This window comes from Gigantopelta aegis, chromosome 2 (assembly GCF_016097555.1).
Source record: "Gigantopelta aegis isolate Gae_Host chromosome 2, Gae_host_genome, whole genome shotgun sequence".
Taxonomy (NCBI): Eukaryota; Metazoa; Mollusca; class Gastropoda; order Neomphalida; family Peltospiridae; genus Gigantopelta; species Gigantopelta aegis.
Window position 1 is genome coordinate 53373878 of NC_054700.1, and position 21163 is coordinate 53395040.

Below are 21163 nucleotides of genomic sequence, written 5' to 3' on the forward strand. Positions count from 1 at the left end.
ACGGGGCTCTCGATCACACTAGAACCAGAGGTAATGACTAGTTTATGATTAAAACGGGGCTCTCGATCACACTAGAACCAGAGGTAATGACTAGTTTATGATTAAAACGGGGCTCTCGATCACACTAGAACCAGAGGTAATGACTAGTTTATGATTAAAACGGGGCTCTCGATCACACTAGAACCAGAGGTAATGACTAGTTTATGATTAAAACGGGGCTCTCGATCACACTAGAACCAGAGGTAATGACTAGTTTATGATTAAAACGGGGCTCTCGATCACACTAGAACCAGAGGTAATGACTAGTTTATGATTAAAACGGGGCTCTCGATCACACTAGAACCAGAGGTAATGACTAGTTTATGATTAAAACGGGGCTCTCGATCACACTAGAACCAGAGGTAATGACTAGTTTATGATTAAAACGGGGCTCTCGATCACACTAGAACCAGAGGTAATGACTAGTTTATGATTAAAACGGGGCTCTCGATCACACTAGAACCAGAGGTAATGACTAGTTTATGATTAAAACGGGGCTCTCGATCACACTAGAACCAGAGGTAATGACTAGTTTATGATTAAAACGGGGCTCTCGATCACACTAGAACCAGAGGTAATGACTAGTTTATGATTAAAACGGGGCTCTCGATCACACTAGAACCAGAGGTAATGACTAGTTTATGATTAAAACGGGGCTCTCGATCACACTAGAACCAGAGGTAATGACTAGTTTATGATTAAAACGGGGCTCTCGATCACACTAGAACCAGAGGTAATGACTAGTTTATGATTAAAACGGGGCTCTCGATCACACTAGAACCAGAGGTAATGACTAGTTTATGATTAAAACGGGGCTCTCGATCACACTAGAACCAGAGGTAATGACTAGTTTATGATTAAAACGGGGCTCTCGATCACACTAGAACCAGAGGTAATGACTAGTTTATGATTAAAACGGGGCTCTCGATCACACTAGAACCAGAGGTAATGACTAGTTTATGATTAAAACGGGGCTCTCGATCACACTAGAACCAGAGGTAATGACTAGTTTATGATTAAAACGGGGCTCTCGATCACACTAGAACCAGAGGTAATGACTAGTTTATGATTAAAACGGGGCTCTCGATCACACTAGAACCAGAGGTAATGACTAGTTTATGATTAAAACGGGGCTCTCGATCACACTAGAACCAGAGGTAATGACTAGTTTATGATTAAAACGGGGCTCTCGATCACACTAGAACCAGAGGTAATGACTAGTTTATGATTAAAACGGGGCTCTCGATCACACTAGAACCAGAGGTAATGACTAGTTTATGATTAAAACGGGGCTCTCGATCACACTAGAACCAGAGGTAATGACTAGTTTATGATTAAAACGGGGCTCTCGATCACACTAGAACCAGAGGTAATGACTAGTTTATGATTAAAACGGGGCTCTCGATCACACTAGAACCAGAGGTAATGACTAGTTTATGATTAAAACGGGGCTCTCGATCACACTAGAACCAGAGGTAATGACTAGTTTATGATTAAAACGGGGCTCTCGATCACACTAGAACCAGAGGTAATGACTAGTTTATGATTAAAACGGGGCTCTCGATCACACTAGAACCAGAGGTAATGACTAGTTTATGATTAAAACGGGGCTCTCGATCACACTAGAACCAGAGGTAATGACTAGTTTATGATTAAAACGGGGCTCTCGATCACACTAGAACCAGAGGTAATGACTAGTTTATGATTAAAACGGGGCTCTCGATCACACTAGAACCAGAGGTAATGACTAGTTTATGATTAAAACGGGGCTCTCGATCACACTAGAACCAGAGGTAATGACTAGTTTATGATTAAAACGGGGCTCTCGATCACACTAGAACCAGAGGTAATGACTAGTTTATGATTAAAACGGGGCTCTCGATCACACTAGAACCAGAGGTAATGACTAGTTTATGATTAAAACGGGGCTCTCGATCACACTAGAACCAGAGGTAATGACTAGTTTATGATTAAAACGGGGCTCTCGATCACACTAGAACCAGAGGTAATGACTAGTTTATGATTAAAACGGGGCTCTCGATCACACTAGAACCAGAGGTAATGACTAGTTTATGATTAAAACGGGGCTCTCGATCACACTAGAACCAGAGGTAATGACTAGTTTATGATTAAAACGGGGCTCTCGATCACACTAGAACCAGAGGTAATGACTAGTTTATGATTAAAACGGGGCTCTCGATCACACTAGAACCAGAGGTAATGACTAGTTTATGATTAAAACGGGGCTCTCGATCACACTAGAACCAGAGGTAATGACTAGTTTATGATTAAAACGGGGCTCTCGATCACACTAGAACCAGAGGTAATGACTAGTTTATGATTAAAACGGGGCTCTCGATCACACTAGAACCAGAGGTAATGACTAGTTTATGATTAAAACGGGGCTCTCGATCACACTAGAACCAGAGGTAATGACTAGTTTATGATTAAAACGGGGCTCTCGATCACACTAGAACCAGAGGTAATGACTAGTTTATGATTAAAACGGGGCTCTCGATCACACTAGAACCAGAGGTAATGACTAGTTTATGATTAAAACGGGGCTCTCGATCACACTAGAACCAGAGGTAATGACTAGTTTATGATTAAAACGGGGCTCTCGATCACACTAGAACCAGAGGTAATGACTAGTTTATGATTAAAACGGGGCTCTCGATCACACTAGAACCAGAGGTAATGACTAGTTTATGATTAAAACGGGGCTCTCGATCACACTAGAACCAGAGGTAATGACTAGTTTATGATTAAAACGGGGCTCTCGATCACACTAGAACCAGAGGTAATGACTAGTTTATGATTAAAACGGGGCTCTCGATCACACTAGAACCAGAGGTAATGACTAGTTTATGATTAAAACGGGGCTCTCGATCACACTAGAACCAGAGGTAATGACTAGTTTATGATTAAAACGGGGCTCTCGATCACACTAGAACCAGAGGTAATGACTAGTTTATGATTAAAACGGGGCTCTCGATCACACTAGAACCAGAGGTAATGACTAGTTTATGATTAAAACGGGGCTCTCGATCACACTAGAACCAGAGGTAATGACTAGTTTATGATTAAAACGGGGCTCTCGATCACACTAGAACCAGAGGTAAGACTAGGATTAAAACGGGGCTCTCGATCACACTAGAACCAGAGGTAATGACTTATGATTAAAACGGGGCTCTCGATCACACTAGAACCAGAGGTAATGACTAGTTTATGATTAAAACGGGGCTCTCGATCACACTAGAACCAGAGGTAATGACTAGTTTATGATTAAAACGGGGCTCTCGATCACACTAGAACCAGAGGTAATGACTAGTTTATGATTAAAACGGGGCTCTCGATCACACTAGAACCAGAGGTAATGACTAGTTTATGATTAAAACGGGGCTCTCGATCACACTAGAACCAGAGGTAATGACTAGTTTATGATTAAAACGGGGCTCTCGATCACACTAGAACCAGAGGTAATGACTAGTTTATGATTAAAACGGGGCTCTCGATCACACTAGAACCAGAGGTAATGACTAGTTTATGATTAAAACGGGGCTCTCGATCACACTAGAACCAGAGGTAATGACTAGTTTATGATTAAAACGGGGCTCTCGATCACACTAGAACCAGAGGTAATGACTAGTTTATGATTAAAACGGGGCTCTCGATCACACTAGAACCAGAGGTAATGACTAGTTTATGATTAAAACGGGGCTCTCGATCACACTAGAACCAGAGGTAATGACTAGTTTATGATTAAAACGGGGCTCTCGATCACACTAGAACCAGAGGTAATGACTAGTTTATGATTAAAACGGGGCTCTCGATCACACTAGAACCAGAGGTAATGACTAGTTTATGATTAAAACGGGGCTCTCGATCACACTAGAACCAGAGGTAATGACTAGTTTATGATTAAAACGGGGCTCTCGATCACACTAGAACCAGAGGTAATGACTAGTTTATGATTAAAACGGGGCTCTCGATCACACTAGAACCAGAGGTAATGACTAGTTTATGATTAAAACGGGGCTCTCGATCACACTAGAACCAGAGGTAATGACTAGTTTATGATTAAAACGGGGCTCTCGATCACACTAGAACCAGAGGTAATGACTAGTTTATGATTAAAACGGGGCTCTCGATCACACTAGAACCAGAGGTAATGACTAGTTTATGATTAAAACGGGGCTCTCGATCACACTAGAACCAGAGGTAATGACTAGTTTATGATTAAAACGGGGCTCTCGATCACACTAGAACCAGAGGTAATGACTAGTTTATGATTAAAACGGGGCTCTCGATCACACTAGAACCAGAGGTAATGACTAGTTTATGATTAAAACGGGGCTCTCGATCACACTAGAACCAGAGGTAATGACTAGTTTATGATTAAAACGGGGCTCTCGATCACACTAGAACCAGAGGTAATGACTAGTTTATGATTAAAACGGGGCTCTCGATCACACTAGAACCAGAGGTAATGACTAGTTTATGATTAAAACGGGGCTCTCGATCACACTAGAACCAGAGGTAATGACTAGTTTATGATTAAAACGGGGCTCTCGATCACACTAGAACCAGAGGTAATGACTAGTTTATGATTAAAACGGGGCTCTCGATCACACTAGAACCAGAGGTAATGACTAGTTTATGATTAAAACGGGGCTCTCGATCACACTAGAACCAGAGGTAATGACTAGTTTATGATTAAAACGGGGCTCTCGATCACACTAGAACCAGAGGTAATGACTAGTTTATGATTAAAACGGGGCTCTCGATCACACTAGAACCAGAGGTAATGACTAGTTTATGATTAAAACGGGGCTCTCGATCACACTAGAACCAGAGGTAATGACTAGTTTATGATTAAAACGGGGCTCTCGATCACACTAGAACCAGAGGTAATGACTAGTTTATGATTAAAACGGGGCTCTCGATCACACTAGAACCAGAGGTAATGACTAGTTTATGATTAAAACGGGGCTCTCGATCACACTAGAACCAGAGGTAATGACTAGTTTATGATTAAAACGGGGCTCTCGATCACACTAGAACCAGAGGTAATGACTAGTTTATGATTAAAACGGGGCTCTCGATCACACTAGAACCAGAGGTAATGACTAGTTTATGATTAAAACGGGGCTCTCGATCACACTAGAACCAGAGGTAATGACTAGTTTATGATTAAAACGGGGCTCTCGATCACACTAGAACCAGAGGTAATGACTAGTTTATGATTAAAACGGGGCTCTCGATCACACTAGAACCAGAGGTAATGACTAGTTTATGATTAAAACGGGGCTCTCGATCACACTAGAACCAGAGGTAATGACTAGTTTATGATTAAAACGGGGCTCTCGATCACACTAGAACCAGAGGTAATGACTAGTTTATGATTAAAACGGGGCTCTCGATCACACTAGAACCAGAGGTAATGACTAGTTTATGATTAAAACGGGGCTCTCGATCACACTAGAACCAGAGGTAATGACTAGTTTATGATTAAAATCGGGCTCTCAATCTCACTAGAACAAATTTGGATTCAGCCAATTGTTAGGTATCCAGTGGTGCAGAAAGCTAGTACTCGCCCGCTCGCCTAATGTGAGTGAAAATTCTCACAAACGAGTTGAAAATAATGCAACTATCAGTCCGACGGCAATCTGTCTTTTTCAAGGCTCTCTGATGGTATTTTGTTTTTATTTTATAAATTTAGAATTTTGTAAATCTATATGAAAGAATTGTAAAAAAAACCCTGTCTTTATTAGAATATTTTAAAATATATACATATATATATCGTTTGATGTGATGACGGTGCATAATATAATATTATTAAACATTAATATATTGTTCTATAGGCTGGCGGACTAGTATAAATTCTGGAGGGCTAGTACATTTTAGTTGGGTTGTCATGCCACGATCAAAGAGTTCAGGCTCTTTCTAAGGGCCCTATGGGCAACCTAGGGAGACATCCCCCAGCATCCCCCAAGGTCTTAATAACGAGCTACTCTCGGCCTACTAAAATCAAAACCTATATGTAGCTCTCTACCTTTCACTTTCGAACGACCATCAAAATTGCGCCAAACTTCCTGCAATAAAATGAGCACCCATTCTGTTTGACTTAATCCTACGGGACTTCCAAAATTCCATAGCACCTACCATTGTCTGCCTGTTACCAACCTTGATTGGACTGCTGGTGCTCCCTTGCACCTGCCAGTGCAGGTGGCCCCTCCTTCACCCTTCCCACCTTTCCTGTCTTGCCGAGGCTGGCTCTTGTTCCCAAGATAGGCGTGCGCTACAACAGCTTGCTCTGAATGTGCATGTTAAGTCCTTTTCCATTCCATTCCAAATTTTAGTTTGTTCTCGTCTGGCAAGCTAATGAAATGTAGATTCGACTGACATTGTTAAATAAGTTTTAAATTAAGTCATCCATTTCTTTCATGTTTTAAAAAATAAACTTCCACTTAAAGTATCATGTATTTACTTCATTTTGTTACATCATGCCTTTGAATCCTTAAAATGGGTTGGCAATGCTGTAAATAATGGGTTGACAGTGCTGTAAATAATGGGTTGACAGTGCTGTAAATAATGGGTTGACAGTGCTGTAAATAATGGGTTGACAGTGCTGTAAATAATATATTGTAGTACATCGCGATATGGGTTTCGAGTATCGCAATAGATATGGATTTCGAGTATCGCAATAGATATGGGTTTCGAGTATCGCAATAGATATGGGTTTCAAGTATCACAATAGATATGGGTTTCGAGTATCGCAATAGATATTGGTTTCGAGTATCGCAATACGTACATGAACTTGGATCATGATATGTTGTTTACAGAATTGTCATACAGAAAACCGGTACCATGATATATTACGATAGAAAACTCATAATAAATAGAGGATATTTAATATAGCACTTCTATTTCACTGATACATGTACATGTATTTTGAGACATTTCACTAAACGCTATATAATAATAGTACCCATCCCTAATTATAACATACACCTGTGATTGATATAACCAGGGTATGCACTGGGGATTATTTTTTACTGGCCAATCGGGCCACTCACAGCAACACTTTGACTCGCCTGTACAACTTTTGAATGGCCCACGACCGAATTTCGTCAAAAAAAGAAAAATTACTTAAATTGCGCTTTAAAAACATGTTATCATATCATACAAACAATAATAACTACACAAAAGAAGGAAACGGAACTTGTTTTAGTTTTATTTCAAACTGTTGTAATTAAATTATAATTATTATGTTGTCACGGGACCCACACAAATCAAATATCTGGAATATTTTACCAAGGCTCGGTCGTGGAATGAATAAGGTGCTTTTATGGCCGTATGACGAGGAATTAAAAAACTACTAAGCTGACAGCAATCTATACAAACAATAATCACATCCACTAGAGAAATAAACACGCAACACAAGATAAAGGCATAATCACTATTTAATTATTAATCATATAATAATGATAACAACAACAATATTTCTAAACCATACAAAGTAAATCACTATAATAACGTAGTAGAATAGTGTGTCAGTATCATACAATAAAGTGAGCTAGTATCATTTGTTAATGTGAGCCAATATCAAACAGGGAACTAATTACAAAACCTGACTGTTTAGAAATCTACACACACTCAGAGGGTAGATTAAAAGTTTTAACCAATAAATACTATTATATTTTGGAACTAGTTAGAACATATACTTTCCAACGTTTCAACACAATGTAATTTCAGAAAACCTCAAGCTCGTAAACAAAATCATTCTGCGAAACATAGCGTACATAGCGGAATGTGATGAGTTGTTCCAATTGTAACTAAAAGAAAAGTAAACATGGACATGGCCGAAGTGTTCTGATTGAACCTACGAATACATTTACATGGTCGAGGTTTTCCAAATACATAATCAAAACCCGGCCGAGGCATTCAGAATGGCATTAGACTGTTCGATAGACTGGGGAAGTAGTCCTGTTATGTCCTATTCAGAATGGCATTAGACTGTTCGATAGACTGGGGAAGTAGTCGCTGTTATGTCCTATATGGGTTTGGCTGCGCTGATACTAATCAGAAATCAGTTGAAAACAATAAATAAAAAATTAACTTTCTGATCTCTTACAAACATTAGTTATTTGCATTTTGATACATAATACAATATGTGGAAATTTTCAGTCGCCATGGGTGATTGGGCGACTGTAAAGTGCACACCCTGATATAACTAATGGCGTAAGTTGTGGAGAATGTATGAGGAGGTGTGGATTCATGAATAATAACTCACAAGCCCAGTGGGAACAAGTTACGTTAATTTGTATGAATCCACACTTTCAAGTGGGGTCTGCAATTTAATCCATTTTACATTAAACTGTTTAACACACCACTAAACTGACATATAATTATATAACTTTATTTTTAATGAAAACATTTGTTAAAATTGCAAGAAATATGTACAAAAAGTTTGTTTTGTTTAACAACACCACTAGAGCACATTGACTAATTAATTATTGGCTATTGGATATCAAACATTTGATAATTCTGACATGTAGTCATCAGAGGAAACTTGCTACATTTTTCGTACTACATACCACAGCCTTTGACCAGTTGTGGTACACAGGTTGGAACGAGAGAAAAAACAACAGTCAGTTGAATGGATCCACCGAGGTGGTTCGATCCTGGAAATATGAACAGAACTATATGTAATAACTCAAAATAATGGGATCCTTTCAGGATCCTTTCAGACCTACATGTATAGCCCTAAATAAATCCTCAGCATTAGATGGCTGGCATTGAGCATGATTCATGTGCTAATTATGTAATATACTGATGGAAAGAAATGAGGGAACACATCGAACTGTAGACCGTATTTAATTCACAACTAGCATAGTAATGTCTGTATTTCATACCAAGTTGAAATTCACAACTAGCATAGTAATGTCTGTATTTCATACCAAGTTGTAAATCACAACTAGCGTAGTAATGTCTGTATTTCATACCAAGCTGTAATTCACAACTAGCGTAGTAATGTCTGTATTTCATACCAAGCTGTAATTCACAACTAGCGTAGTAATGTCTGTATTTCATACCAAGTTGTAATTCACAACTAGCGTAGTAATGTCTGTATTTCATACCAAGTTGTAATTCACAACTAGCGTAGTAATGTCTGTATTTCATACCAAGTTGTAATTCACAACTAGCGTAGTAATGTCTGTATTTCATACCAAGTTGTAATTCACAACTAGCGTAGTAATGTCAGTATTTCATACCAAGTTGTAATGTGGGATTGAATGTCTGTAGTGTTGAATATGCTGCCTATATGTTCCCAGTCAACTTTTGACAATATGAATTGATTTTTGATGCAGTCATTACTTCGTGTTGCTATCTGTGTGATCCTTTATTTCTTTCCATCAGTATTTATGATGTCCAATTTAGCACACACCAATCTTCGATATATTCCATTGAACTACATTACTATGACTAGTATTACATTTATAAGAGTATTAAGACTTAAATTACATGCTCTTTCGAAGATATACATTGAGGACTGAACAAACACAACTGGTTTTATTATCCACATGGTTCAATATAACCAGGTTAATAATAATCATACAAAGCACACGTGTAATAACAAGTGTAATGACGTAATTTTGGGAAGCGACGTCATAACATTACGATGCTTCACCAGTCCTAGCCCAGACTGCATGTGAAATATGATGTCATTTCGTCATCTCCTTTTAGCTAATCCTGAGGTCGACTGTTTCTTTCATTTTGATGTCACCAAAAACAACAGGGACTAAACAGGTTGTTAACTGATATGTACAAAGACATGTTAGTGAATTGACCTAATTGAAGGTGCCAGTAACTTGGATTTAACTGAAAATTACAAAGACATGTGTTAGGAAAATAATATATTTCAAAGGGAGGCCACTCGCATTAATTTCATGTCTTATTTTAGTCTGCCCACTGTCACTCACATTAATTTAGTGACATGTTCATTTCAGGATCTACAATAGTTCAGAAACTTTGTGCAATGATTCTCTGGGGTAGTGTTCACAAACTGTGTACCTTTGAAGCACACTTCCAGGGCCGTAACTAGGATTTTTTGTTGGGGGGGGGGGGGGGGGGGGCAACCGAGTAGTTAATAGTCTAAAACTCCTTAAACGGTTAAGAATAAGTTTCTATAATTTTTGCCCCTCTCCCACCCCTACCCCCGGGCCATTACGGCCCTGACTTCCCCTTGGTCTGTGTGTGTAATATAATATTATCAGTATACGTGTTGGTCAGTATACCAGTACCAACACTGGACGTCACTATTATTCATCTCTGATGTTTCTCTCTCTCCTGCAGCATGATATCCGTTGAAGAGCCTTCAAGACCTGTCACAACGGTTGAGACTGCATTGAATAATAACACATCAGAACAGCAGACAACAGGTACGAAGTTTGGTTTGTTTAACGACACCACTAAAGCACATTGATTTATTAACAATCGGCTATTGGATGTCAAAGATTTGGTAATTTTGACATAATAGTCTTACAGCTGAAACCTGCTACATTTTTCCATTTGTATCAATTAAAGGATCTTTTATATGCACCATTCCCACAGACAGTATAGCACATACCATGGCCTTCGATATACCAGTCGTGGTGCACTGGCTGGAATGAGAAATGGCCCAAGGTTTGAGTGTGTCGTTAAATAAAACAGGTTTCACTGTATATGTGTAAACACTTCAGACAGTATGTAAACACTTCAGACAGGTTTCACTGTATACATGTAAACACTTCAGGCAGGTTTCACTGTATATGTGTAAACACTTCAGACAGTATGTAAACACTTCAGACAGGTTTCACTGTATACATTTATACACTTCAGGCAGGTTTCACTCTGTATACGTGTATACACTTCAGGCAGGTTTCACTGTATACGTGTAAACACTTGAGACAGGTTTCACTGTATACGTGTATACACTTCAGGCAGGTTTCACTGTATACATGTAAACACTTCAGGCAGGTTTCACTGTATACATGTAAACACTTCAGACAGGTTTCACTGTATACATGTAAACACTTCAGACAGGTTTCACTGTATACATGTAAACACTTCAGGCAGGTTTCACTGTATACATGTAAACACTTCAGACAGGTTTCACTGTATACATGTATACACTTCAGGCAGGTTTCACTGTATACATGTAAACACTTCAGGCAGGTTTCACTGTATACATGTATACACTTCAGACAGGTTTCACTGTATACATGTATACACTTAGGCAGGTTTCACTGTATGCGTGTAAACACTTGAGACAGGTTTCACTGTATACGTGTAAACACTTCAGGCAGGTTTCACTGTATACGTGTATACACTTCAGGCAGGTTTCACTGTATACGTGTATACACTTCAGGCAGGTTTCACTGTATACGTGTATACACTTCAGACAGTATGTAAACACTTCAGACAGGTTTCACTGTATACATGTAAACACTTCAGGCAGGTTTCACTGTATACGTGTATACACTTCAGGCAGGTTTCACTGTATACATGTAAACACTTCAGGCAGGTTTCACTGTATACATGTATACACTTCAGACAGGTTTCACTGTATACGTGTATACACTTCAGGCAGGTTTCACTGTATACGTGTATACACTTCAGGCAGGTTTCACTGTATACGTGTATACACTTCAGGCAGGTTTCACTGTATGCGTGTAAACACTTCAGGCAGGTTTCACTGTATACGTGTATACACTTCAGACAGTATGTAAACACTTCAGACAGGTTTCACTGTATACGTGTAAACACTTCAGGCAGGTTTCACTGTATACGTGTATACACTTCAGGCAGGTTTCACTGTATACGTGTAAACACTTCAGACAGGTTTCACTGTATACATGTATACACTTCAGGCAGGTTTCACTGTATACGTGTAAACACTTCAGGCAGGTTTCACTGTATACATGTATACACTTCAGGCAGGTTTCACTGTATACGTGTATACACTTCAGGCAGGTTTCACTGTATACGTGTAAACACTTCAGACAGGTTTCACTGTATACGTGTAAACACTTGAGGCAGGTTTCACTGTATACGTGTATACACTTCAGGCAGGTTTCACTGTATGCGTGTAAACACTTCAGGCAGGTTTCACTGTATACGTGTATACACTTCAGGCAGGTTTCACTGTATACGTGTATACACTTCAGGCAGGTTTCACTGTATACGTGTATACACTTCAGGCAGGTTTCACTGTATACGTGTATACACTTGAGGCAGGTTTCACTGTATACGTGTATACACTTGAGGCAGGTTTCACTGTATACGTGTATACACTTGAGGCAGGTTTCACTGTATACGTGTATACACTTGAGGCAGGTTTCACTGTATACGTGTATACACTTGAGGCAGGTTTCACTGTATACGTGTAAACACTTGAGACAGGTTTCACTGTATACGTGTAAACACTTGAGACAGGTTTCACTGTCTATATGTAAACACTCTTTGATTGTATTCACCACTGTACGAATATTTTTATTTTCTAGAACAAAGCCAAACTACTCAAGGCATGGACTTTTGGACCACTGTCCGCGACCATCCTGTGAAGTTGCGGATGACGAGTAAAGGTGGGGGTTCGGAAAACCCCATCACCATAGCAACACTACTACAGCAAACCGTCCAGAGGGTCCCAAACCACACAGCACTAGGTAAGATTCAAGGGGAGGCTGCTGATGGATAGAGCTGGGCAGTATACCATATATACCGTTCGGTATTGGTATCATGTCAGTACCTATTTACAAATACTGAAATTTTAATTAATGAAAATTGTTATCCGCCATTTAGTAAAGCACTAATAAGTTATCTGGCGAATGCAAAATAGCTGAAAAGAAGAGAGAGATGAGGGCCCTGTGTATGGAATTTAATTTAATTTAGATTAAATTAGCAACTCGGGCATACATTTAACGCTGAGTATACTGATTGAAGTTCCTTAATAATCCTTAATATATATTAATCAGTTGTCAAGCGTTGGCTGTATGTGTGTGTAATATCTCGGTTATTAAGTGTTTCTGGGATAAGAAAGAAAATGTTTTATTTAACAACGGGGATCAATCTCAGACCAACTGCGAATCAAGCGAGCACTCTACCACTAAGCTACGTCCCGCCCCTTTCTGGAATAGGTTGTCATATATACATACTACTTATGACAAAAAAGTTTGGAAATTTGGTTCTACTGCTTTGTACTTTAAGATACAAGTTACATGCAATGACGTGACGGTTAAAATCTTATATTTTGTATTGAAAAATCTCCTGTCACTTCAGTTAAAATCCAGTGTCTGATTTCACTTTCAAAGACCCACAGTTTTCTCCATTTTAGCACATAAATTTACCAAACTGCTAAACTTGATGCATGGGTGGTCTGGGATCGATCCCCGTCCGTGGGCCCACTGGGCAATTTCTCGCTCCAGCCAGTGCACCACGACTGGTACATCAAAGGCCATGGTTTGTGCTATCCTTTCCGTGGGATGGTGCATATAAAAGATCACATATAAGAGTAACCCATGAAGTGGCGACAGCAGGTTTCCTCTTTCAATATGTGTGGTCCTTAACCATATATCTGACACCATATAACCATGAAATAAAATGTGTTGAGTGAATTGTTAAATAAACCACTTCCTTCCTTCTTTGTACTGTAGGTGCCACAAGACTTTATCTGGTTTACATCACCAACTTATCTGTCAAAATACCAATTAATTGCATGAAATTATTTTGTCAAATTAAACCTATAGTCTGCAATTGTTTTTAAACTTTGTAAATGGCAAATCTTGAGTGCCACATCTAAGCCCTGACTCCATTTTAATTTCCATCCTCCCCCTTTCCTTTTACTCCTTTGAATTCCATGTCATGTCTGGTAACTCCTATCTTTCAATTTCTTTCATTGTCCACCACCACATTCCAGTCCTTGTCTCTCCGATCCATGGCAGGTGCTTGTCTCTTGTGGTTATCCGCGCCACACACATGCCATTTCCCATTATCTTTTAGCTGTGTGTTTAGTCTGACCACTTCGGAGAATGTTCAGTGGTTTACTTGTGGCACTGTTAAGAGGCACTAATCGCTCATGTTTGTGACAACTGAAAATTATTTTACTCGGAACATAAACACGATAAGGCATGTTTAACATCCTACAATTATGTGACAGGTGTGTGTGTTTCTTCTTTCACTCAACCAAGGGTCGAGATACCCATATGTTAAATACCACATAGCCATGGTTTAAAATGTGTTAACCTATAATATTGACCCTTGATTAATTGGTTTAAAATGTGTGAGGCTATAATATTGACCCTTGATTAATTGGTTTAAAATGTGTGAGGCTATAATATTGACCCTTGATTAATTGGTTTAAAATGTGTGAGGCTATAATATTGACCCTTGATTAATTGGTTTAATAAGTGTGAGGCTATAATATTGACCCTTGATTAATTGTTTTCTTCAACAGCTGTGAAGCGTGGTGGCGAATGGAAAAAATGGACGTACCGGCAATACTACGATGACGTGTGTAGAGCAGCCAAGAGCTTTATCAAGGTCAGTCGATCCACTCACTTCACTGGGGGGGGGGGGGGGGACACGTAACCCAGTGGTAAAATGCTCGCTTGATGTGCGGTCTGTCTAGGATCGATCCCCATCAGTGAGCCCATTGGGTTTTTTCTCATTCCAGCCAGTGCACCACAACTGGTATATCAAAGGCTGTGGTATGTGCTATCCTGTCTGGGATGATGCATATAAAAGATCCCTTGCTACTAATGGAAAAATATAGTGGGTTTCCTCTCTGAGACTATGTCAAAATAACAAAATATTTAACATCCAATAGCCGATGATTAATAAATCAATGAGCTCTACTGGTGTCATTAAACAAAACCCAATTATAATTATAATAATAATTTCATTAGGAATGTTCCTGAAATGATAGCATGGCTTTTTGTTAAAACTTTCGTTTAAACTATTATCAAAGTGGACAACAGTAGTTTAGGTTAGCAAAAGGTTGCCATGCCACAATGAATTAAAAACAAATGATATTTGGTTTTACAGTATCTAGGGCTCAAAGTTAACGATGGAACTGACGGCAGATTGTTGTTTTTGCTTTATGAATTACTGTAGATCTTCACCAATGGCAATGTTTTATTGCCATCAAATAAAAATGTATTGCCATTTGTTTGCAAAAGTTAGTGGTTTAAAATTGGTGTAGGCATCAAATTCTTAAGTTTGAGCCCTTCATTATGAGACTGGAGGCGAGACGTAGCCTAGTGGTGAAGCGCTCGCCTGATGCAACTCCTGCTATGGCCCACGGCAATCAACAATACTTTTTCATTTTCCACGGCACTTTTTTCCTGTGGACGACTACATGTATATTGGAATTTTTTTCCACTGCGTGTTTTTTGGCCGTGGACGTTTTCTTAATTGCAGGCGTTGTTGATGCCCAGTTGGTTTAGGATCGATCCCCGTCGGTGGACCCATTGGGCTATTTCTCATTGCTACCAGTGCACCACGACTGGTGTAAGAAAGGCCGTGGTATGTGTTATCCTGTCTGCGGGATGGTGCATATAAAAGATCCCTTGCTGCTAATTGAAAAGAGTAGCCCATGAAGTGGCGACAGCGGCTTTCCTCTCTCTATATCTGTGTGGTCCTTAACCATATGTCTGACACCATATAACCGTAAATAAAATGTGTTGAGTCCATCGTTAAATAAAACATTTCCTTCCTTCCTTATCAGATTAAACCAAAATACCACCGTATACAATTGGATCAGTTGAGCTTTACAAGTATCAATACAGGGAACAAGCAACTACCGTTTAATGTTTTAAAATTGTGTAGCGATCTCTGAAACTTGTGTAGCGAATCGCAACGTGAAACTGAACAAAATGTTTCCTGGTACAATAAGAACAACGGTAAATATGAATGAATATCAAAGTAATTGAGTGTATATCTGAAGGACTTTTATTACAAAAATAATGTGAAATGTAAACACCATGAATTTGTTGTAACCTGTAGGTTTGTGTATGGAGTTACCTGACACACTTCAGTGCCTAATTTGAAAAAACATGTAGCTATTCTTAGCCAAACTTAATGCAATGACACAAAAGACTCATGAGTTTTTTTGTGTTTTTTTATTGAGTTACTAAACATTAAATGAATTGTACAGCTTGGGTTTTTTTAATCTCCCTAAAGTAAATTTTCCAATAAAAGTGGCATCAATTTAAAGTGTCTTGAGGCCGATAACTTGCCATTATTTATAGGATTATTATTATTATTTAACATGGTGAATTGCCATTTAGCTGTAGTCATAATTCATAACAAGTTGCAACATCAAGTTTTGACAAGAGTTATTGGCCCTAGAGATTTTATCTTCCAAGTAAATTATGGTTTCTGGAAACAGGAAGAATGTTTTAAAAATGATTTACTGCTGGCCAGTTGATATCTGTATTTATTTTTGACAAATAAATACCGATAAAGGAAAGTACATGTTCAGACATTTTCAAGAGATTTTACCTAATTACATTGTTTGACTTTATATACCGGTACTTAATTTACCAACTTGTCTTGGTGGATTGTCCTTATCCAATGTTGTAAATATTACTTAGATTATTACGCCATCTGTACATTTTCACAAACCATATTCTAACCAGTGCCCCTAGACTCGAAGGCCATGAGTGAAATCTTCTGTTTCGTTTTGTTTGTAGATACTGTAGTTTTATAAACCGAGTTTCTCACATGTTTAAACTTGATTATACAAGTATAAGTACATGCAGGCCTCTTCATTTGGAAAGGGGCGGGGCGTAGCCCAGTGGTAAAATGTTCACCGGTTGTACATTCGGTTTGATCCACATTTTGTTCTGGCCAGTGCTCAACAACTGATGTAGCAAAGGCAGTGGTATGTGCTATCATGTCTGAGAAAAGATGCATATAAAAGACCCCTTGATAGTCGATAAAGAATAGCCCATGGAAAGATGAAGGAAATGTTTTATTTAACGATGCACTCAACACATTTTATTTACGGTTATATGGCGATTTGCATATGGTTAAGGACCACACAGATATTGAGAGAGAAAACCCGCTGTTGCCATTTCATGGGTTACTCTTTTCGATTAGCAGTAAGGGATCTTTTATAAGCACCATTCCATAGACAGGACAGCCCATCCCACTTCCTTTGGTGTATCAGTCGTGGTGCACTAGTTGGAGCGAGAAATAGCCCAATGGGCTAGTAGCCCATAAAGCAGCAGCAGTTGGTTTCCTCTGTAATTACCTGTAGTCGGTTGAGCGCTCACCTGAGGTGCTTGTGTCGCAGGATCGATCCACCTCGGCGGATGTATACAACTGACTGGGCTTTTTACTCGTTCCTACCAGTGAACCACAACTGGTCAAAGTCTGTGGTATGTGCTATTCTGTCTGTGGGAAAGTGCATACAAAAGATCCCTTGCTACTAATGAAAAACTGAGTGGGTTTCCTTTCTAAGACTATGTAAAAATTACCAAATGTTTGACATCCAAGCCGATGATTAATAAATCAGTATGCTTTAGTGGTGTCATTAAACAAAACAGACTTTATAACTTTCTCTGTGGTCCTTAACCATGTGTCTGATACCATATAACCATACATGTATCTGTAGCTAAAATGTGGTGAGTGCATCGTTAAATATAACATTCCTTTCTTCTTTTCTTCTCCATTGATCTTCTCATAATAAATTTAGTTGAGAAATTTCAAATGAGGAGAAATGTTCCACATATTTAAAAAATCTGACCAATTTCAAAAAGCATAAATCTATGACTAAATCACAATATGTATTGCTCCTTACAGTTTAACTAATATAGTTTGCAGTATATAAAAAATTATAGATGCTTTTCTTTCGTCCTTTGAGCTTACAAATGCTCCATCTTCTGTGAAATGGATGTCAAATACAGGCCTTGTGTTTTAAGGCAGGCTATTGCCTACACAACTATTGCTAGTATAAAATGACGACCAGGCAGGCTACAACCCACATTATCAGTCCCCTATGTTTGGTAGGGGACATGTATTGCTTTAGCAGTACTCTCATAATACTTGTTATTATTTTTTAAATTTCCATATTGTTATGGACTAGGCAGGTGATTTGTAGCCCACCTAGTCTAGGCTTAATTTCACTAAACATTATAAGCCTAGTTTTGCACTTAAACTTAAATCTACAACTTACCAACAATTCTTATTCCTGTTGTAGTAAAACTAATATAGTTAGAAATATACATATTTCATTTCTTTACATCCATAAAATGCTCTATTTTCTGTAATGGTAAAATGTTTTTCGTTAAATAGATGCCAAACACACGTAATGAAATGTCCGGTATAACTGCTAGTCGCAGACGTAAACTTACGATGTTTTGTTAAATTGGGCCCTGAACTTTACGCAGGCAGTATGAGCATAGATAATAGCCTGCCAGCAGTTTGCAATAATTGTAAACGTGCAATGTTTTGTGAAATAGTTTCTAGGCTAGGGATTTTCGAAGCTATTTTAGTGCTATGAAATCGTAAAACCATCATAGGCTATGATATCGCTGAAGCACACACCATATGGTGACATCATAGCTTACGATGGTTTTACGATTTCGTAATGCTAAGACAGCTTCGAAAATACACTGGTGGCACCTAAGTCTGCGCACCTAAGCATTTGTGTTATATTTTAAAAGTTAAAATCTTTCTTTAAAAATATTTGTTTCACCGCCACAGTACAATGGAACAATAAACGTGTTACAACTAAAGTTATTTTAATTTTAATGTTTTTTAAACTCAAGTAATGAGCGCATTTTTAGTGGGACCCCCCCCCCCCCCCCCCCCCCCCCCCCCCCCCCCACTGCATTTACTGGCCTGCATGATGGCACATAAGTCTGCACAGCAAACATTAAAGCAACCACTTCTGTTGCTAATGTTTACATAAAACAGCAATGAACAATGGATCCGACTTTTATAAGTTCTAAATAACAAACACTTCCTGTTATAGTCTGTTTCAGAAACATTTAGATTGTGCAAATGAGATAAATATAAATGGTGTTCCATGCTCCTTAGTTTGGACAACACAAAATGACAATATAAGAAAAAAGCCAATGTAAAAATATTTGATCATTATTCAACAAAAATTGTCTGTTATTAACTGTGTAAATGAGCACAAATAGTGTTTGTTAGACATATAGGACAATCAATGATAATTTTGAAACAGACTATAGCTAAAATAGGCCATGCTGTATGTGCAATCTTCAAAGTCTGTGCAGCCATTTTGCATTGTATCACTCGGAGGGAAATTCAAAGTATGCTTGGATGTTTACATTAACAGATTAAATAAGACATTCATTTCATTTATGGATTCATAAATTACAATAAGGTATGTATTGAAGCTTCTATGTAAATTTATGTAAGTTGATATGCAAGGTTGATCATTACAACGTTGACAGACACGTGTTGACAGGTGATAGAAAAACATGTTGATCGAGGCTGGCAAAAGTATACTTTTAGTGCATTAATTCAGTTTGTTTCAATAAAAGTGTTATTGACCACTTTTATACATATATTCACAATCAAGATGTGTTGTTTTAACAACGGTTTTGTGAAATAAATTAACGTTGTTTGTTTGTTTACAAACATACCCCGACACTTGTTTCAAGACGTAATGTAATGTCATTAACATGCACAGACTTTTGTGCCGGGCGGACTAAGGTGACATGAGTGTATAAGCCCAGCATTGAAACAACACAAATGAAAACAAAATGATGAAAGGAGAGTGGAGACGCATGCACTTACCATTTTCTGTCTTTGGGAAGATGTCTGGCATGCATGTAGATGGGTTTAAAAACATATCTATTTTTTTATAAATTGTCTTTCTGTTTTTGTTCTTTCAGCTTGGTCTTCAGCCATATTACAGTGTCGGGATCCTTGGGTTCAATTCTCCGGAGTGGTTTATTGCAAATATAGGCACAACATTTGCTGGGTAAATGATTTATTTATACATATAATTACATGTACCTGTAGATGTGATTCGTCAGTAAATCATCACACTAATTAGTCCAGAAATTAATTTTTGTAATGTAATATTTATGTGAAACATTTAATTTTGATGTCTGGGTTGTTGGAGTTTAAAACAGTTGCTTTGCTTTTAAATTTTCGTGTACTTAATTTTTGAAATTCTTGTTGTAGCATCAATAACATCAGTACTGTTTGTAATACTGTTTGCTCAAAGATCAACATAAAATAAAAAGAAATGTTTAATGATACTATGTTCAGGGGTAGTTGTACCACAATATCCAAGTATATTGTTTGAAACATTGGGGCTTAATTGTACTGTGAAATCACTTTTGTTTGTGGTAGCCTAATTCTTATACCCCTTTCCCACTTATGCGGTTCAGACCGCGGTTTGACGTGGTTTGAAAACCGCAGGGAACCTCGTAGACACCGCGCGGTGATTCGCATGTCTCCGCAAGCGTCTGCAGGTTCTGTGAGTGTCCGCGGGCACCGCTGAAAAAATTAAACATGTTTAATTTTTCCTCCGAAATGCTGTGGAAAGCTCTAAAATGTAAGAAATCCGCGCGAACTGTGAATGCACCATACTGACCGCAAGCAAACCGTTAACCTTCCGCGACCTTCCGCGAGACAACCGCAGCCTTCCACCACAATTAACATTTACGGTCGCTACGGTTTCTTTGTGGAAGCTATACGGTTCCCTTGAATGCATTGGCGGTTTGCATGCGGTTTCTTGACGGTAACTACGGTTGTTATGTTATCCACACGGCTAATACGTTTAATTACGTTCTTCTCACGATCTGTAGCGGTTCTGGAGAAATATATAAAGCAGCCCATGCCAAAGCTCATCATTCCACGAAAAGCGACTGTCTTGAGAAAACCTATTACAAGACTGTACTGTCCATCATCTGATAACCATGCCACCCAAGGGACGAGGAAAGGGCAAACAGAAAAGTCATAGGTCTGTCACTCCTCCTGTTGCACCTTCTCCACAACATGATCCTTCTACAACAAACACATGAGACAGTTTACATAGAAGTACAAACAAAAGACGGAGCTGCAACAACCCCAGCAATGAAAAAAACGAGAG

General features: G+C 38.6%; 1 protein-coding gene across 2 annotated transcripts in view; it reads left to right on the forward strand.

Annotated features, from left to right (window-relative positions):
* The first annotated feature begins 10403 nt into the window (after positions 1-10403).
* Positions 10404-21163, forward strand: part of LOC121387085 (long-chain-fatty-acid--CoA ligase ACSBG2-like) — a 41689-nt gene continuing 30929 nt past the window's right edge. For both annotated transcript variants that reach the window (XR_005959783.1, XM_041518109.1), the window contains exons 1-4: positions 10404-10484; positions 12588-12749; positions 14537-14622; positions 19956-20044. Coding sequence is in view for 1 of the 2 variants with exons in the window: in XM_041518109.1 (XP_041374043.1) it covers positions 12611-12749; positions 14537-14622; positions 19956-20044 (314 nt within the window). In the remaining variant the exon portion in view is untranslated. The remainder of the gene's footprint in view (positions 10485-12587; positions 12750-14536; positions 14623-19955; positions 20045-21163) is intronic.